This window comes from Scyliorhinus torazame, chromosome 21 (genome assembly GCF_047496885.1).
Source record: "Scyliorhinus torazame isolate Kashiwa2021f chromosome 21, sScyTor2.1, whole genome shotgun sequence".
In the NCBI taxonomy this organism is placed as follows: domain Eukaryota; kingdom Metazoa; phylum Chordata; class Chondrichthyes; order Carcharhiniformes; family Scyliorhinidae; genus Scyliorhinus; species Scyliorhinus torazame.
The window spans coordinates 62,090,451-62,107,867 of record NC_092727.1 but is presented as its reverse complement, the minus strand read 5'-3'; the positions used below and the strand labels follow the sequence as shown (position 1 = coordinate 62,107,867).

The 17,417-nt window shown below is 50.7% G+C and overlaps 1 protein-coding gene across 5 annotated transcripts in view; it reads left to right on the top strand.

The window, feature by feature from the left end:
• The window catches only part of LOC140398318 (transmembrane protein 107-like), a 116,956-nt gene that overhangs the window by 62,349 nt on the left and 37,190 nt on the right, over window positions 1–17,417 (top strand). For all 5 annotated transcript variants that reach the window (XM_072486873.1, XM_072486872.1, XM_072486870.1 and 2 more), the window contains exon 4: window positions 16,351–16,451. In XM_072486873.1, coding sequence (XP_072342974.1) covers window positions 16,351–16,451 — 101 coding nt within the window. The remainder of the gene's footprint in view (window positions 1–16,350; window positions 16,452–17,417) is intronic.

Below are 17,417 nucleotides of genomic sequence, written 5' to 3'. Positions count from 1 at the left end.
GTACAGGAGTTTCACCCATGAGGCGAACCCTGTCCCGAGCCCAAACCGCTCTAGTACCTCAATGAGGTATTTCCACGCGACTCTGTCAAAGGCTTTTTCTGCATCCAGGGAGACGATCACCTCTGGTGTTCTCTGCCCAGATGGGCTCATTATCACGTACAGCAGTCGTCTGATGTTCGCTGTTAGCTGTCTACTCTTAACCAAGCCCATCTGGTCCCCTGCGACCACCTCTGGTATGCAGTTCTCCAGTCGCTTAGCCAGGATGTTTGCGAGTGTTTTTGCGTCCCTATTGAGCAGCAAAATGGGTCTTTATGAACCGCATTCTGTTGGGTCTTTGTCCTTTTTGGGTGTTAGCGGTATGGTGGTTTGTGTTAGCGTTGGAGGCAGGGTGCCCCTCGACTGCGAACATCTCCCGCAGGTGCCGGGCCAGGGCCGTTCCAAATTTTCTTGTGGAAGTCCACCGGGATCCTGTCACGTCCCGGCACCTTCCCCGCCTACATGGTATTTATGCTCCCCATGACCTGTCCCAGTCCGAGTATGCTTCCAGCCCCCTCTGTCTGTCGTACCGAGCGACTGGCATGTCCAGTCCGTCGAGGAACTGTTTGATCCCCGTGCTCGGAGGTACACAGCCCCCCGTCGAAGACCTCGAACGCTTCGTGGACCTGTTTTGGTTTGGCTAACAGTCCACCTCTGCTATCCTCCACCTGTGCTATTTCCCCCGTGGCTGCCTGTTTCTCAGCTGGTGAGCCAGCAGGCGGCTAGCCTTGTCTCCGTGTTTGTAGGACCCCGTGTCTGGCGGAGTTGGTGCACTGCCTTCCTGCTGCATAGCCGGTTAAAGTCCATTTGTAGCTTTTTTTTTCTCCGTCAGAAGCTCTATGCTTGGGGCCTCCAGAATGGAGTTGATCAGTTGTTGCCTAGCAGCCCTCTCCTCCCTATCTCTGCTTGCCTTATAGGCAATAATTTCTCCTCTAATCACAGCCTTTAGCGTCTCCCAGAATGTGGAAGGTGAGACTTCCCCGTTCCGGTTGTTAGTAACTCGCCTTTGGCCTGTGATGTTGGGGGAGGCAGTGTAGCACAGTGGTTAGCACTGTTGTTTCACAGTGCCAGGGGCCCGGGTTTGATTCCTGGCTTGGGTCTGTATCTGTGTAAAGGCTGCACGTTCTCCCTGTGTCTGCGTGGGGATCCTCCGGGTGCTCCGGTTTCCTCCTACAAGTCCCGGAAAATGGGCTTGTTAGGTGAATTGGACATTCTGAATTCTCCTTTAGTGTACCCGAACAGGCACCGTAGTGTGGCGACTAGGGAATTTTCACAGTAACTTCATTGCAATGTTAATGTAAGTCTACTTGTGACATTAATAAAGATTATTAAAAAAGATCTTGTCGGCCAGGTGGCCGTGTCCAACCTCCATGTGGGGCGTTGGGCATGGCCCGTCTCCAACCTCACATCTATATAATGTGGAGTGTGGTCGGAGATTACAATCGTGGACTTTTCCGCTCTCACCATCTCTGGAAGCACCGATTTCCCCACTAGAAAGAAATCGACACATAGACCTTGTGTACTGCCGAGAAAAAGGAAAATTCCTTTCCACCTAGGTGCATGACCTGCCATGGGTCCACTGCCCCCATATGCTCCATAAATGTTCCCAGTTCTCCATGCCTGCCGTTTTCCCCATTCTGGGGCTCTGTCCATTGGTGGGTTATGTACACAAGCCCCTCCTCCCTGATCAATCGCTGCATATCTATGTTGGGATTTTCGCCATAGGCATCTTTACAAATTCTGTGTCATCCCAGTTGGGAGTATACACATTGCCCTAGACAGGACACCCCCCCCCCCCCACCCCCCACCCCCCACCCCCCACGCACACACACACTCGTCCTGTAGCAGAAATGGTATGTATGTCCCACCCAGCCCTTCCTGACCTGCAGTCGGACCTTCTCCCTCAGGTGCATCTCTTGGAAGAAGACTATGCCAGCTTTCATAGGCTTTGCCCACCCGAAAAGTCTGAATCTTTTCACTGGGCTGTTAAGTCCCTTGACGTTCCAGGGTTCCAGGTGATTATCCTGATGGGGGTTTTTGTCCCCTTCCTCCTGCGGGCTCAACCATTCTTACCTTGTGGATGTGCTCCTGCACTCCAGGGTTTCCCTTTGTTAGGAGCCATCCAAAATGGCCACGGTCACCATTCTCACCATGAAGCTTGGCCCCTGCACTCCAGGGTTTCCCTTTGTCCCAGGGACCACCCAACATGGCCGCCAACGGTGTGGATGAGTCCCTGCACTCCGGAGTTTCCCTTTGTTCAGGGACCCTCAAAAGTGCCTACTTGCAGTGCCACCTTGTTCCAAGTCTCCGCGAGTTACCTGCTGAAGCCAGTCTAGAGCCATCCCCCCCCCCCCCCCCCCCCCCCGTTTTATTCCCCCTGCGGTTTTGTTTCCCCCCTCTTGCTGCCCCACTTCTGTTTACCCTTCTGCTCTCCCCCCGCTCCCTCCGGGTGTTGTTTCTTTTTCCGCACCCCCCACTGCCAGACTCTCGATGCTCCACGGCCATCATCTTACTTGCACCTCCTGCCACTAGTTTTCCTGCTGGTGAGGTGGCCCCCTTCCTGGGATCGGTCTAACCCCCTGCTACATTCGCTCTGTTGGTGTCCCCTCTATCTCCTCCTCCTCGTGACCTGCGCTGTGCTGCATACGTCCCCTCCTTTCTACGAACTGGTTCCCCCCGTTCATAATGAGGCGATGCATTCCTTGCAAAATTGTCCGTAGGTTTTCTTTGCCTCCTCTATACCTTCCTTATCGCTGTCTCCCTTGCTGCCTGTCTAAACCTTTCTTATGGTGAACTCGTTGACTTCTGTAGGGGCAATAAAGTAATGTTCCTTGCCTGATATGTTACCCAGAGCCTGGCTTGGTGCAGCATCCTGAATTTAATTTTGTTCTTGTATAGGACCGATTTTGCCTGATTAAATTCTGCCCTGCCCTTTGTCTGCCCCAATGTCCTGGTAGACTCTGATTTTATGTCCCTTCCAGTTGCATATTGTCGTCTGTCTGGTCCAGCGAAGGATCCTTTCCCAGCCCTCGTATCTGTGCAGCTTCTCTATGACCGCTCTCGGCTGCTCCCCCACTGTCGGTTTTGGTCCAAGCGACCTGCAGTGGGAGCTGGGCCCTCGACGATTGTAATATCGGACCATACTCCACATTATGTGGACATCCGATTGGAGATGGGCCGCGTCACTCCGTTGAGGTTGGACACGTTGTTCTTTGCAGATAAGGGGCTTTGTCAAAGGGTAGCTTTGGCCATCAGGAACGACATAGGTTTTAATAAGAATGGGGGCGTTTCGTCCTCCATGTTCTGGAACGAGTTGAAGATGGTGGGAGGTAATCTTGTATAGGGCCCACAGCGCTATGGTTGGCAGGGTGGAAAGGCAGAGGTTGGTTGACTCAATTTTGGGGGTGGATTGGCAGTACTCAATGGTCTATACAGCGGAGTTGTTAGTGGAGAGAAAGAGGCTACCAAATGGAGTTTGAACTTGAATTGACAAGGAAGGTGGTGAGCCAACTTCGTCTTTTGTGTGGGGCTTTTTATGAGCCCAGAGCCAGTGTCCATTCGCTCACCAGCTGAGGCGGCAGGCAGCCGTACAAAAGATAGCCCAGGTTAAGGCTGAGGGGGGAGGGCTGGTCACTGCTCCAGACAAGATTCATGGAGCTTTTGAAGCTTTCTATTGGCGGCTGTACAGGTCTGAGCCGCCAGAGGGTGACTCAGGGGTGGAGCAGTTTTTGGATGGGTTGGACTTCCCTGGAAGCACCGTTGGGGTTGGAAGATGTTGGAAGAAGGGCAGCACGGTAGCATTGTGGATAGCACAATTGCTTCAAAGCTCCAGGGTCCCAGGTTCGATTCCGGCTTGTGTCACTGTCTGTGCGGAGTCTGCACATCCTCCCCGTGTGTGCGTGGGTTTCCTCAGGGTGCTCCGGTTTCCTCCCACAGTCCAAAGATGTGCAGGTTAGGTGGATTGGCCATGATAAATTGCCCTTAGTGTCCAAAATTGCCCTTAGTGTTGGGTGGGGTTACTGGGTTATGGGGATAGGGGGGAGGTGTTGACCTTGGGTGGGGTGCTCTTTCCAAGAGCTGGTGCAGACTCGATGGGCCAAATGGCCTCCTTCTGCACTGTAAATTCTATATTCTATGTTATGGATTGTATTGGTTCCATGCAATCAGGAAAGGCACTGGGACAGTACGGTTTTCCGGTGGAATTCTACAAACAGGTTGCAGTCTTATTGGTGCCACATTTCCTGGGGATGTCCCATAATTCTCTGTCAAGGAGAGTGCTGCCAGCCACATTGGTGCAGACGTCGATCTCCCTGATCCCGAAAAAGGGCAAGGATCCCGTGGAGTGTGGGTCTTACAGGCCTATTTCACTGTTGAATACTGATGCTAAGGTATTAGCTGAGGTCCTGGCAAAGCGTCTGGCGAGGTGCTTGCCAGAGGTGATTCCCTGAGCACGAAACAGGATTTGCTAAGGGCCGACAGTTGTTGCCTAACATCAGGAGACTTTCGAACGTGGTCCTGTCGCGCTCTATGGGGCAGCTGCCTGAGGTCATCATTTCCATGGTTGCAGAGAAGGCTTTTGATCGGTTGGAGTGGACGCACCCCTTTGTGGTCTTGGGATGATTTGGATTTGGACCAACGCCTACCTCCTGGGTGAGACTGTTGTATAGTGCCCCTATGGGTAGTGTCTGGACCAATGAGGTGAGCTCAAGGTATTACCGGTTATATAAGGGCACGAGGCAAGGTTGCCCACTGTCCCCTCTGTTGTTTGAGCTAGCGATTGAGCCATTGGCCATTGCACTTAGATCGTCAGGGAAGTGAAGAAGTATTGGGGAAGTGGTGAGGAGCATATGGTGCCCCTTTATGCGGACAATTTGTTGTACATTTCTGATCCTCTCGCTAGTGTGGGAGGGATAATTGTACTGTTGAGGAAGTTTGAATCCTACTTGGAGTACAAATTAAATGTGTGCAAAATCTTCCCAGTGAATCCCCTGGGGAGTGGGGCAGATTTAGGGAGCTGCCGTTGAAGCTGGCCAAGATGAAGTTTAGATATTTAGCGATTCGGGTGGCGTATGCTTGGGCTCTGTTACACAAACAAACTTGGCCAGTCTGGTAGAGTTGGTGAAGGGGCACTTGAGGTGGGATGCCCTCCCACTTTCCTTGGTGGTGTAAGGGTTCATTTACTCCACACGCGGTGGTCTCGGCTACCACTCTTGGAAGCGAGTGTCTCTCTCCTGCAGGTGGTGGTAAACTGTGGAAGTATCACACTGGAATGACTTCACAGTGAGTGTTTTCGAGGCGCCCAGACCTTTACGGTTCTAGACTTCGGAATTATGTTCTGACTCTGTGATTCACCAGAATGAAAAGAGAGATGAGTGGGTGACACAAAAGGCCAAATTCTATTCAGGAAGGGAAGAAGTCAACAAGACCAGTCAATATACACAGAGACAACCAGCTACCAATATGGAAGAAATAAAGGACTATAGCGGCACAACAAATATCTTTAAATTTACACAGATTTACACAATTCCCAACCACCCTTCCTCAACACCTAGCTAATTAGGGATTTCAGGGGACTGAAAGGATATACTCCCTAATCCTGGGGCGAGTTAATTTTAAAGTCTTTTCAGTTGTTTGGAGCAGTCGAAGTTGGTTGATTGCTAGTGTCTTCTGTCGGTCCCTGGGTCATAGATTTCAGTCTTCACTTCTTGCTTGTCCACCAACTAACTGACTTCTCTCTCTTCTCCTGCTCTGTGCTTCTGCTCTGAGTCCAATATTTTAAAAGAAACGACCTTTACAATTTTGGCTGGCTCCTGGCTGATGGGGTGAGGAATGGTTCAGGATGGCCTGTATGAGTGTTAACCATTTTCCCATCAGGATGGTTTGCACGACAAAGGCCGGGACTCAAACCTGTTGGAATCTTGTAGACTTCCTGGAGTTACCAATGTGCTCCCCCATTGTTTTCCAGTTTCGAGCCCGGGCTAACCCACCCATTTTGCATAACTATCTGGCTAGTTTTGGTCATGACTCATAGCCCCTTTGTCATCTTCCAGGTGGGTTTGATCAGGCTGTGTATTTCTGTGTCTGTCTGCAGCCATTTTGAGCCCATGTGGGTTTTTAAACATTACATTTTTTAATTGGCCGTATTTCATTTAAAATGTCCATTTTACAGCCCAGTCGTGGTTCAATGTTCCTATATCATATTGACTATGGCCAAAGATGGATTTGCCTCATCTTACGGTGGGTAGAGTGAAGCCGGTCAAAATGAACGTTCTACATAGAAGATAGGAGCAGGAGGAGGCCTTTTGGCCCAACGAGCCTGCTCCGTCATTTATCACGATCATGGCTGATCATCCACCTCAATAGTCGAATCCTGCTTTCTCCCCCATAACCTGTGATTCCATTCACCCCAAGTGCTATATCTAGCCTCCTATAATACATTAAATATATTCAATGTATTAGCATCAACTACTTCCTGTGGTAATGAATTCCACAGGCTCACCACTCTGGGGCAAGAAATGTCTCCTCATCTCTGTCCGAAATGGTTTACCCTGAATCCTCAGACTGTGACCCCTGGTTCTGGACACACCCACCATCGGGAAAATCTTCCCTGCATCTGCCCTGTCAAGTCCTGTTAAAGTTTTATAAGTCTCTATGAGATCGCCCTCATTCTTCTGAACTCCAACGAGAACAATCCTAACCTAGTCAATCTCTCCTCATACGACAGTCCCTCCATCCTTGGAATCAGTCTGGTAAACCTTTGCTGCACTCCCTTGAGATCAAGAACATCCTCCCTCAGAAAAAGAGACCAAAACTGCACATAATAGTCTATGTGTGGCCCCATTAAGGCCCTGTATAATTGCAACAACATATCCCTGCTCCTGTACTCGAAACCTTTCGCAATGAAGACCAACATGCCATTAGCCTTCTTTACCACCTACTGCACTTGCATGCTTACGTTCTGCGACTGGTGCACATTATTTTTCTTGGCCAATCTGTATGCTTCTTCCTTGGATGAGATACTATTTCTAATTTCCTTTGTAAGCCATGGATTGGCCCTCTTACCCATTTTGCTTTAGTGCCAGACAGGAATGAACAGTTGCTGCAGTTCCCCCATACGTTCCTTGAATGTTTGCCATTGCCTATCCAATATCATCCCTTTAAGTAACTCTCCCCAATCTATCAAGGCCAACTCACGCCTCATATCTTCATGGTTTCCTTTGTTAAGATTCAGGATCCTAGTCTCTGAATCAACGACTTCACCCTCCACCTTGATAAAAAATTCTATCATGTTATTGTCGCTCATCCCCAAGGGGTCTCACACAGCCAGATTGGCAAAGATCCCTTCTCATTACACAGTTCCCAGTCTAAGAAGGCCTGCTCTCTAGTTGGTTCCTCATATTGGTCAAGAAAACCATCCCGCATGCACCCCAGGAATTCCTCCTCTACGGAACTGTGGCTAATTTGATTTGTCCAATTTATGTGCAGATTAAAATCACCCATGATCACCGATATTCCCTGATCACATGCATCTCTAATTTTGAGTTTATAATCCATTCCAATATCACCACTGCAGTTTGGGGGTCTATATATGACACCCGCTAGTGTTTTTTGCCCCATGGTATTTCTCAACTCTACTCATTGTTATGGGCCAGGGTTTAGAGAACCCCAAAGTGTATCATGGAGTTCACCTGACCCACAACATTTAATAGATTGTGGTATGGGGAGCACACAGCCCACTCTACAGGTGTGGTACAGCATAAATGGAAAAGTATTTTTTAAAGCAAAACAATGTTTATTCTATGAACTGAAGTTAACCGTTTTGAAACATACAGTGAACATCTTAGCAACCATCAATTCAAATACAACCCCCAAAGAATACAACACTAAGTAATCCTTAATAACTTCCCAAACAACATCCAGAAGACAAAAGAAACACTTTTTAACAGAAGCACATCAGGTTTACATTCACTACTGAGAACATTTATAATTCTGAATTCACCAAATGAACACGAGATAGTCTTTTCATGGCAGAGAGATCAACAGTACACCTGCTTTGTCTGGCTTCAGCTCCAACACTGAAACAAAACCAAAAAAACACAGACTCAGCCAAGCTTTTCTCAAAGTGAAACTAAAAAGCAGAGCCAGAGCTCAGCTCCACCCACACTCTGACATCACTGCAGTAACATGAGCAGCCAAACATTTCTTAAAGTGACATTCTCATGACACCGTACAGACTCTACATTGTCAGAGCTAATATCTTTTCACTATTGTGTTAATTTCCTCTTTAACCAGCAGAGCCACCACCTTTTCTTTTATGCCTGTCCTTCCTAAATATTGAATACCCTGAGACATTCAGTTCCGATCCCTTGTCACCCTGCAGCCATGTCTCCGTAATCCCAATTATATCATACCCATTTATATCTATCTGCACGATTAGTTCATCCACTTTTTTGCAAATGCTTATTTTACCACTACCAGTGGTGAGTTTGCCGACTAACCCTCGTATTCCACGTGGACTTCTGACGTGCGATCTCCAATGGCTCCCCGATATAGGTCGCCAGCCGGGCGGCAGTATCGCATAATGCAAGACACCTATCCCTGAGTGAATTTGGATGTATGTGCGGCAGATGATCACAGAAACCGCAGCTCCAGTAGCAAGCTCCATCCGTATCAGTGGAGAGTAAGTAAGTATTGTGTTATACCTGGCACAAAGGAAGATAGTTGTGGTGATTGGAGGTCAATCATCTCCATTCCAGGACATCACTGCAAGAGTTCCTCAGGGTAGTGTCCTAGGCCAAATAATCTTCAGCTGCTTCATCAATGACCTCCCTTCCATCAATAAGGTCAGAAGTGGGAATTTTTGCTGATGACGGCACAATGTTCAGCACCATTCGATACTCCTCAGCTAATGAAGCAGTCCCTGTCCTGGACAATATCCAGGCTTGGGCTGACAAGTGGCAAGTTACATTCACGTCACACAAGTGCCAGGCAAAGACCATCTGCTACAAGATAGGATCTAACCATCACACCTTGACATTCACTGGCATTACCATCGCTGAATCCCCCACAATCAACATCCTGAGGGATACCATTGATAAGAAACTGAACTGGACTAGCCATATTAATACTGTGGCTACCAGGATTTCCGGTTGCGGCTATGCCTGGGTAGGTCGCACGGTCGGCAGCTCCCACCGGGAACGGACTTTTGGGCCCTTTTAAGGAGCTCCAGCGACACTTGGACGACGATTCCCCGTGTGGGAAGGAAGCAGTGAGGTTCCCCCAGCACTGTATGGAGTGGACCAGGAGTGGAGCGGTCAAAAAAGTGACACTATAGAAGAGAGGAGAACGGGCTTGAAAAAGCAAGATGGCGGCGGGCGGGGACCAGGCAGTGTGGGCTCAGTGGTCTCGGGAGCAGCAGGAGTTTTTGAGAAGCTGCTTTGCGGCATTGAAGGCGGAGATGGAAGCGCACGAGGCGCTGCATAAAAAATGGCCGGAGAAGTTCGAGGACCTGTAAAATAGGTCGAGGAGGAAGAACCTGCGGATTCTGGGTCTTCCTGAGGGTGTGGAGGGGTCGGATGCTGGGGAGGTGTATCCTGCGATGGGCGAAGAAGGAGCGGAGCAGTAGGTGGGAGAATGCCGAAATCCGCATCTATCAGGACTGGAGTGCAGAGCTGGCCAAAAAGCGGGCTGGGTTCAACCGGGCCAAGGCGGTTCTCCACAGAAAGGGGGTGAAGTTCGGGCTGTTACAGCCGGCGTGGCTGTGGGTCACGTATCAGGACCATCACCACTGATTCGCCGGATGAGGCGTGGACCTTTATCAAAAATGAGAAGTTGGACTCAAATGAATGGTTTTTAGCATGCTATGGGGGATGCTGGGGAGTGGGAGGGGGCGATGTTTTTTCTTTTTGTGGGCTTGTTTGGTTGGGGTTGTCCCCCGCGTTTTCTTGGGGTTGTGTGGGCCTCTGGCCCTGGGCCTTCGGGGATTGGGGTGAGGCTGCAGGTGGAAGGAGCTGCGGGGCGGGGTCGGCCCAGGCAGGGAGCGCAGGTTTTTTCCTGCAAAAAGGGGGGGGGCGGGGCCCGAGGCAGGGGATGGTACTGGCTTGGTGTCCACATTGGTTTATATGGGGGGGGGGGGGGGGTAGAGGGGGGAACTTTGGCCACCCCACTTTAGTGGGGGGAGGGCTGGAGACTTTGAGAGGGAATCCAATAGGGGGATCGGAGACCGGGCGGGAGCGGCCGGGGTCAGCAGGAGTCAGCTGACTTACGGGAGTGCAATGGGGGGAGCAGGGGGGTGAAGCAGTTGCTTGGCCGGGGAGGGGGTGGTTGGTTGGGGGGGGGGAACTGGGTTGCTGCTGTGCTGACTGAGGGAGAGTTGAAGATAAGAGGGAGGGTTGGGACGGGGAGCCTCCGCCTGGGGGGCTGGAGAGTGCGTGAGGCGCGGGCATGTGGCTGGCCTAAAAACGGAGATGGCTAGTCGGTGGGGGGGTGGGGGGGGGGGGGGGGGCGGGCGGTTAGTCCCCCGATCCGGCTGATCACGTAGAATGTGAGAAGCTTGAATGGGCCGGTCATAAGGGCCCGGGTGTTTGCACACTTAAAGTACGTAGCCATGCTACAGGAGACGCATCTGAAGATCGTGGATCAGACCAGGCTGAGGAAGGGATGGGTGGGGCAGGGTTTTCACTCTGGGCTGGACGTGAAAAACAGGGGGTTGCAATCCTGGTGAGTAAGCGGGTGGCATTTGAGGTGGTGGATATTGTGGCGGATAAAGGGGGTCGATATGTGATAGTGAGTGGCAGGCTGCAGGTGGCCCGGGTGGTGCTGGCGAATGTGTATGACCCAAACTGGGACGGTGCAGGGTTCATGAAACGGATGTTGAATCAGATCCCGGATCTGGAGGCAGGTAATCCAATAATGGGGGGGGGACTTCAACACGGTACTGGACCCGGCACTAGATCGGTCTAGGTCGAGGTCAGGTAAGAGGCCGGCAGCGGCCAAGGTCCTGAGGGGGTTTATGGATCAGATAGGGGGAGTGGATCTGTTGAGGTTTGCCAGGCCAAGGGCGAGGGAGTTCTCCTTCTCCCATGTGAACAAGGCCTACTCGCGAATAGACTTTTTTGTGGTAAGCAAGGCACTGATCTCGAGAGTGGAGGGGGCGGAGTATTCGGCCATTCCGATTTTGGATCACGGCCCGCACTGGGTGGAGCTGGAGTTGGGGGAGGAGAGGGGCCAGTTGTGGCGAATGGATGTGGGACTGCTGGCGGACGAGGAGGTTTGTGGGCGGGTTCGGGGGTGCATCCAAAGATATGTGGAGGCCAATGATAATGGGGAGGTGTCGGTGAGTGTGGTCTGGGAGGCGCTGAAGGCAGTGGTCATGGGGGAGCTAATTTTAATCAGGGCTCACAGGGAGAAGAGGGAGAGGATGGAGAGGGAGAGATTGGTGGGGGAGATACTGAGGTTGGATAGGAGATACGCAGAATCCCCCGAAGAGGGGTTGCTGAGGGAGCGCCGGAGCCTCCAAACGGAGTTTGACTTGCTGACCACGGGGAAAGCTGAGGCCCAGTGGAGGAGGGTACAGGGAGCAGTGTATGAATATGGGGAGAAGGTGAGTCGGATGTTGGCGCATCAGCTGCGGAGGAGGGAGGCGGCTAGGGAGATTGTGGGAGTCAGAGATACAGAGGGGAACATGGTGCGGAGTCCAGCAAAAGGTCTTTAGAGACTTTTATGGTAAGTTGCACAAGTCAGAACCCTCGGAGGGGGGAGGAGGGGATGTGGCAGTTCCTGGATCAACTGAGGTTCCCAAGGGTGGAGGAAGGGCGGGTAGAGGGTTTGGGTGCCCCGATCGAGATGGAGGAGCTAGTTAAGGGGTTGGGGAGTAGGCAGGCGGGCAAGGTCCCGTGGCCGGATGGGTTTCCGGTTGAGTTCTACAGGAGGTTCTCGGAGCTGTTGGGCCCGTTGTTGTTGAGAACCTTTAATGAGGCGAAGGAAAAGGGAATCCTTCCCCTGACAATGTCGCCGGCTTTGATCTCACTTATTGTCAAGCGGGATAAGGACCCGCTGCAATGTGGCTCTTATAGGCCGATTTTGCTCCTCAATGTGGATGCCAAGCTGTTTGCAAAAGTCTTGGCCACCAAGATTGAGGATTGTGTCCCGGGAGTGATACATGAGGACCAGACAGGGTTTGTGAAGGCCAGGCAGCTGAACACAAACGTGCGGAGGCTCCTGAATGTGATTATGATGCCCTCGGAGGAGGGGTGATGCAGAAGTGGTAACGGCAATGGACGCGGAGAAGGCCTTTGACCGGGTGGAGTGGGAGTACCTGTGGGTGGTGTTAGGTAGATTTGGGTTCGGGGAGGAGTTCATAGGGGGGGCTAAATTGCTGTACCAGGCCCTGATGGCGAGTGTATCGACGAACCGGCTGCGGTCAGTGTATTTTAGATTGTACCGTGGAACGAGGCAGGGGTGCCCTTTGTCCCCCCTGCTCTTTGCCCTGGCGATTGAGCCACTGGCCATGGCGTTGAGGGAGTCCAGAAACTGGAGGGGGTTGGTTCGTGGGGGAGGAGCACCGTGTCTCACTATATGCAGATGACCTGCTGCTGTACATTGCGGATCCGGTGGATGGGATGGGGGAGGTCATGCAGACCCTTAGGGAGTTTGGAGACTTCTCGGGATATAAGCTCAACGTGGGGAAGAGCGAGCTGTTTGTGGTGCATGCAAGGGGCCAGGAAAAGAGGTTGGATGAGCTACCACTCATGATGGTGGAGAGGAGTTTTTGGTATTTGGGAATCCAGGTGGCCAAGAGTTGGGGGGTCTTGCATAAGCTCAATCTGGCACGGCTGGTGGACCAGATGGAGGAGGACTTCAGGAGGTGGGACATGTTGCCACTCTCCCTGGCGGGTAGGGTGCAGTCCGTTAAGATGACGGTCCTCCCCAGGTTCCTGTTCGTCTTTCAGTGCCTGCCCATTCTCATCCCCAAGGCCTTCTTTAAGCGGGTAACCAGGAGCATTATGGGACTTGTGTGGGGAAATAAGACCCTGAGGGTTAAGAGGCTGTTCTTGGAGCGCAGTCGGGGGGGGGGGGGGGGGGGGGGGGGTTGGTGCTGCCGAACCTGTGCAGCTATTACTGGGCAGCGAACGTGTCTATGATTCGGAAGTGGGTAATGGAGGGAGAGAGGGCGGCGTGGAAAAGCTAAGAGGCGGCGTCCTGTATAGGTACTAGCCTGGGGGCACTGGTGACGGCACCGTTGCCGGTTCCGCCGACACGGAATACCACGAGCCCGGTGGTGGCGGCAGCGACATTGAGGATCTGGGGGGAAGGGAGGGAGGGGGGGCTGATTTATTTTTCTTTTTGTAAGGGGCGCGTGCCCCATTTTGCTTTGAGATGGGTGTTAAATTGTTAAGCGTTTAGAGGGTTAAGTTGTTTTGTTGGCATATTGCCCTGTTGGCTTTGTATTATTTTTCTTTTTGGAGTGTTTTGTAAAAATTATTGAAAACCTTGAATAAAAACATTTTTTTAAAATACTGTGGCTACCAGAGCAGATCAAAGATTAGAAATCCGACAGCGAGTAACTTACCTCCTGATGCCCCCCCCCCGCCCCAAAGCCTGTCCACAATCTACAAGGCACAAGTCTGGAGTGCAATGAAATACTCTCCACTTGCCTGAATGACTGCAACTCCAACAAGTCAGGGAGCTCAACACAATCTAGGACAAAGCAGTCCGCTTGAGTGTTTCCCCCTTCCACAACATTCAAACTCTCCACCACCGACGAACAGTGGCAGCCGTGTGTACCATCTACAAGATACACTGCAGTAACTCACCAAGGTTCCTTAGACAGCACATTCCACGACCATTACCATCTAGAAGGATGAGCAGCAAATACCTCGGAACCCCACCACCTGGAGGTTCCCCTCCAAGTCACTCACCACCCTGATTTGGAAAATATATCGCCGTTCCTTCACTGTCACTGGGGCAACATCCTGGAACTCCTGCCTTAACAGCACAGTGGGTGTACCTACACCTTAGGGACTGGAGCGGTTCAAGAAGGCAACTCACCACCACCTTAAGGGCAACTGGGGATGGGAAATAAATGCTGGCCTAACCAGCGACGCCGACATCCACTAAATGAATTTGAAAAAAAAAAAGGAGCTCCGCAAACAGGCAGGTGTGGGCCGGGCACGAGAAACCCTTTGGGGAGTAGGAGGTGGAAATAGTAAGGAGAATAAATCAAAACTTTTCTACAGTCATCGCTTCCGAGTGGTCACTTGCCTGAGACTTTACACTGGCGACAAGGATTAAGTGCAGCTGCAGGAAGCGTCATTTCCTCCAGACTAGGCCCACCTCCATTGGGCCTTGGGGGGCCACCATTCAGATAATCTAGAGGCATTCGACGCCAGGACAAGAGATAGGACCCAGTACTTGAGCGAAAGCGCTACTTTTCTCATCTGAGTACCATCGTCAGAGATGACAGACAGTGACCCTCCTCGTGGTTTGTGGCGCGGAGACATACAGCATTATCAAAAATATATGTTTTCCCGACTCACCTGGCACCCGCCCGTTTGTAGAGCTCCTTTGTTTTTTTCAAATTCATTTAGGGAATGTCAGCATCGCTGGTTAGGCCAAGTGCAGCCTTACCAAGGTTCTATACACCTGAGCATGACTTGCCAGTTTTTATACTCGATGCCCCGTTCAATGAAGAGACTTCTGATCCTGGACTCTAGGCACATGTAAAACCCTAACTGGTACTTTATTGTGGACATAGCCCTGAACCCTCTTCCCTTTTGTGTGCATGCATGCATCTTTTTATTTAATCTTACCACGAGTTTGCTATGCAAGTTATTCATTGGAACACACCAGTTTAAAGGGTTGGGAAATTACACCAATTTACAAATTCTTAGTGAGCGGGGGAGTCAGGACAGGTTAAATGGACCCACTCTCCTCTCCTTAACAATATCCTGTCATTGAGAAGGATGTGGAGTCATTGAATCTTGGTAGGATTGGAAATAGGTGGATTGGCCATTAGAAATTGTTCCGTAGTGTGCAAAGGTTATAGAAATATAGAAAGTAGAAGCGGGAGGAGGCCATTCGGCCCTTCAAGCCTGCACTGCTATTCATTATGATCACGGCTGATCAACAATGGGTTTTCTCCGGGTGCTCCGGTTTCCTCCCACAGTCCAAAGATGTGCAGGTTAGGTGGATTGGCCATGATAAATTGCCCTGAGTGTCCAAAATTGCCCTTAGTGTTGGGTGGGGTTACTGGGTTATGGGGATAGGGCGGAGGTGTTGACCTTGGGTAGGGTGCTCTTTCCAAGAGCCGGTGCAGACTCGATGGGCCGAATGGCCTCCTTCTGCACTGTAAATTCTATGATACAACAAGTTCAATACCCTGATCCCGCCTTCACCCCATATCCCTTCATCACAGTAGCACAGTGGTTAACACTGTTGCTTCACAGCGCCAGGATCCCGGGTTTGATTCCCGGCTTGGGTCACTGTGCAGAGTCTGCACGTTTTCCTTGTGTCTGCGTGGGTTTCCTCCGGGTGCTCTGGTTTCCTCCCACAAGTCCCGAAAGTCGTGCTTGTTCGGTGAATTGGACATTCTGAATTCTCCCTCCGGGTACCTGAACAGTTGCCGGAATGTGGCGACTAGGGGATTTTCACAGTAACTTCATTGTATTGTTAATGTAAGCCACAATAAAGATTATTATTATTATCCCTTTAGCCCCAAGAGCTATATCTAATTCCTTCTTGAAATTACGCAATGTTTTGGCCTCATCTACATCCTGTGGTAGCGAATTCCACAGATTCTCTGGGTGAAGTAATTTCTCCTCACTTCAGTCCTAAAAGGTTTACCCCTTATCCTCAAACTATGACCCCTAGTTCGGGAATATTCTTTCTTTATGTGGGATTATGGGGTTACAGGGATTGGATTGGGCAGGAGAGTGGGCCTTTCAGAGGGTTGGTGTAGACTCTGGGCTGAATGGCCTCCTTCTGCACTGTAGGAATTCTATGATTCAATTAAATCATAAATATAATGTAAAAATTTAAACAAATGTACATGTTTTAAACATGAACTGTATCATGAAATCAAAACCATAAAATAGAAGGTTCTGAAGAAGAGTCATATTGAACTTGAAATGTTAACACAGTTTATCTCTCCTCCGATGCGGCCAGACCTCCTGTGTTTTTCCAGCATTTTGTTTTTATAATTAATGGCAGATTAAGCTCGTGTTTTGCTCGTGTTATACATTTTGCACATCTAATTCCACTTTTTCTCTAGAATTTATTGGTTTCACTGATTGTTGTCCTTTTGCTTCCTTCCAGATTAATTGTGGCATTGTCGGTAACTCTAGGCATGTTTCTAATTGAGCTGCTGGGCTTCTTCTCTGGAGTCTCCATGTTCAACGGCACCCAGAACCTAATTTGTATCCTTCAGGCAGTCACAAAGCACTTAGAGTAAATTGTGAATATTACTGTCTAGGACCAGATAAATTGAATGGCATTGTCTCTGAATGATGGTAACCACAGGCACCCCCTGTAGCTTTTTTATGAACTTACCTTGTCAATGATGTCTGGAGTTATAGGACACTATTTAATGGAAAAAACTTTTAAGTGTCATTCTGGGTGTGATTGGCGGGGTGTTTCCGACAGCTGCGTTGGTGAAATCGTGGCCCGTATTTACCGGCGCTTAGTGCTGGAAATGAGACCCCCGAGCTTCTTGCTGGCTGTCTCACCATCTGATTCGCCAGACTTGCGCCTCAGCGTCTTGCCGCTAACAAGGGAGAGCTGTTTTTAAATGCTCGCTCATCACTCACTCCCAGCTTTGACGATGCTGACCTGGCCAGGCTTATCAACTGTTGTTCTCCCGAGGCTGTTTGGGAGGCAGTGGCTGTCAGTGCAGGCAGCATGACAAGGAGAACCGCCATCCAACGCAGGAAGAAGGCCAGCGACCTCCACCGAGTTGCAAGGGTAAGTTACCACCTCTCCCCTGGCATCAGTTCTGTCCCCCACCCCCCCAACGCCCCAAATTACTGCAGATACTGCGCATCCTCCCCACATCCGATCTTTGTAATTGCCCCTCAGAACCCACTGGCACCCACCAGCACAAACCCTTCATGCCCAGGTGCGGTGCCTACACATGCCACCTGCTTATAGACACCCCACCACCCCCACCCCCAGAACCCATCAAGCGTACGGATTACAATGCCTTCTCTTAGTCCCCGCAGGAAAAGAAAGCCCAAAAGCGGGAATGGGCTATGGGGTGGTGGAGTACCAGAGATTCGAGTTCTCAACCCCGATAAAGAACGGGCCATGGCGCAAGGTTGACCAAGGAGAGAGCAGTCCCCAACAGTGAGATTGGAATACACCGCAATGGTGAGGATCCTCTGCCC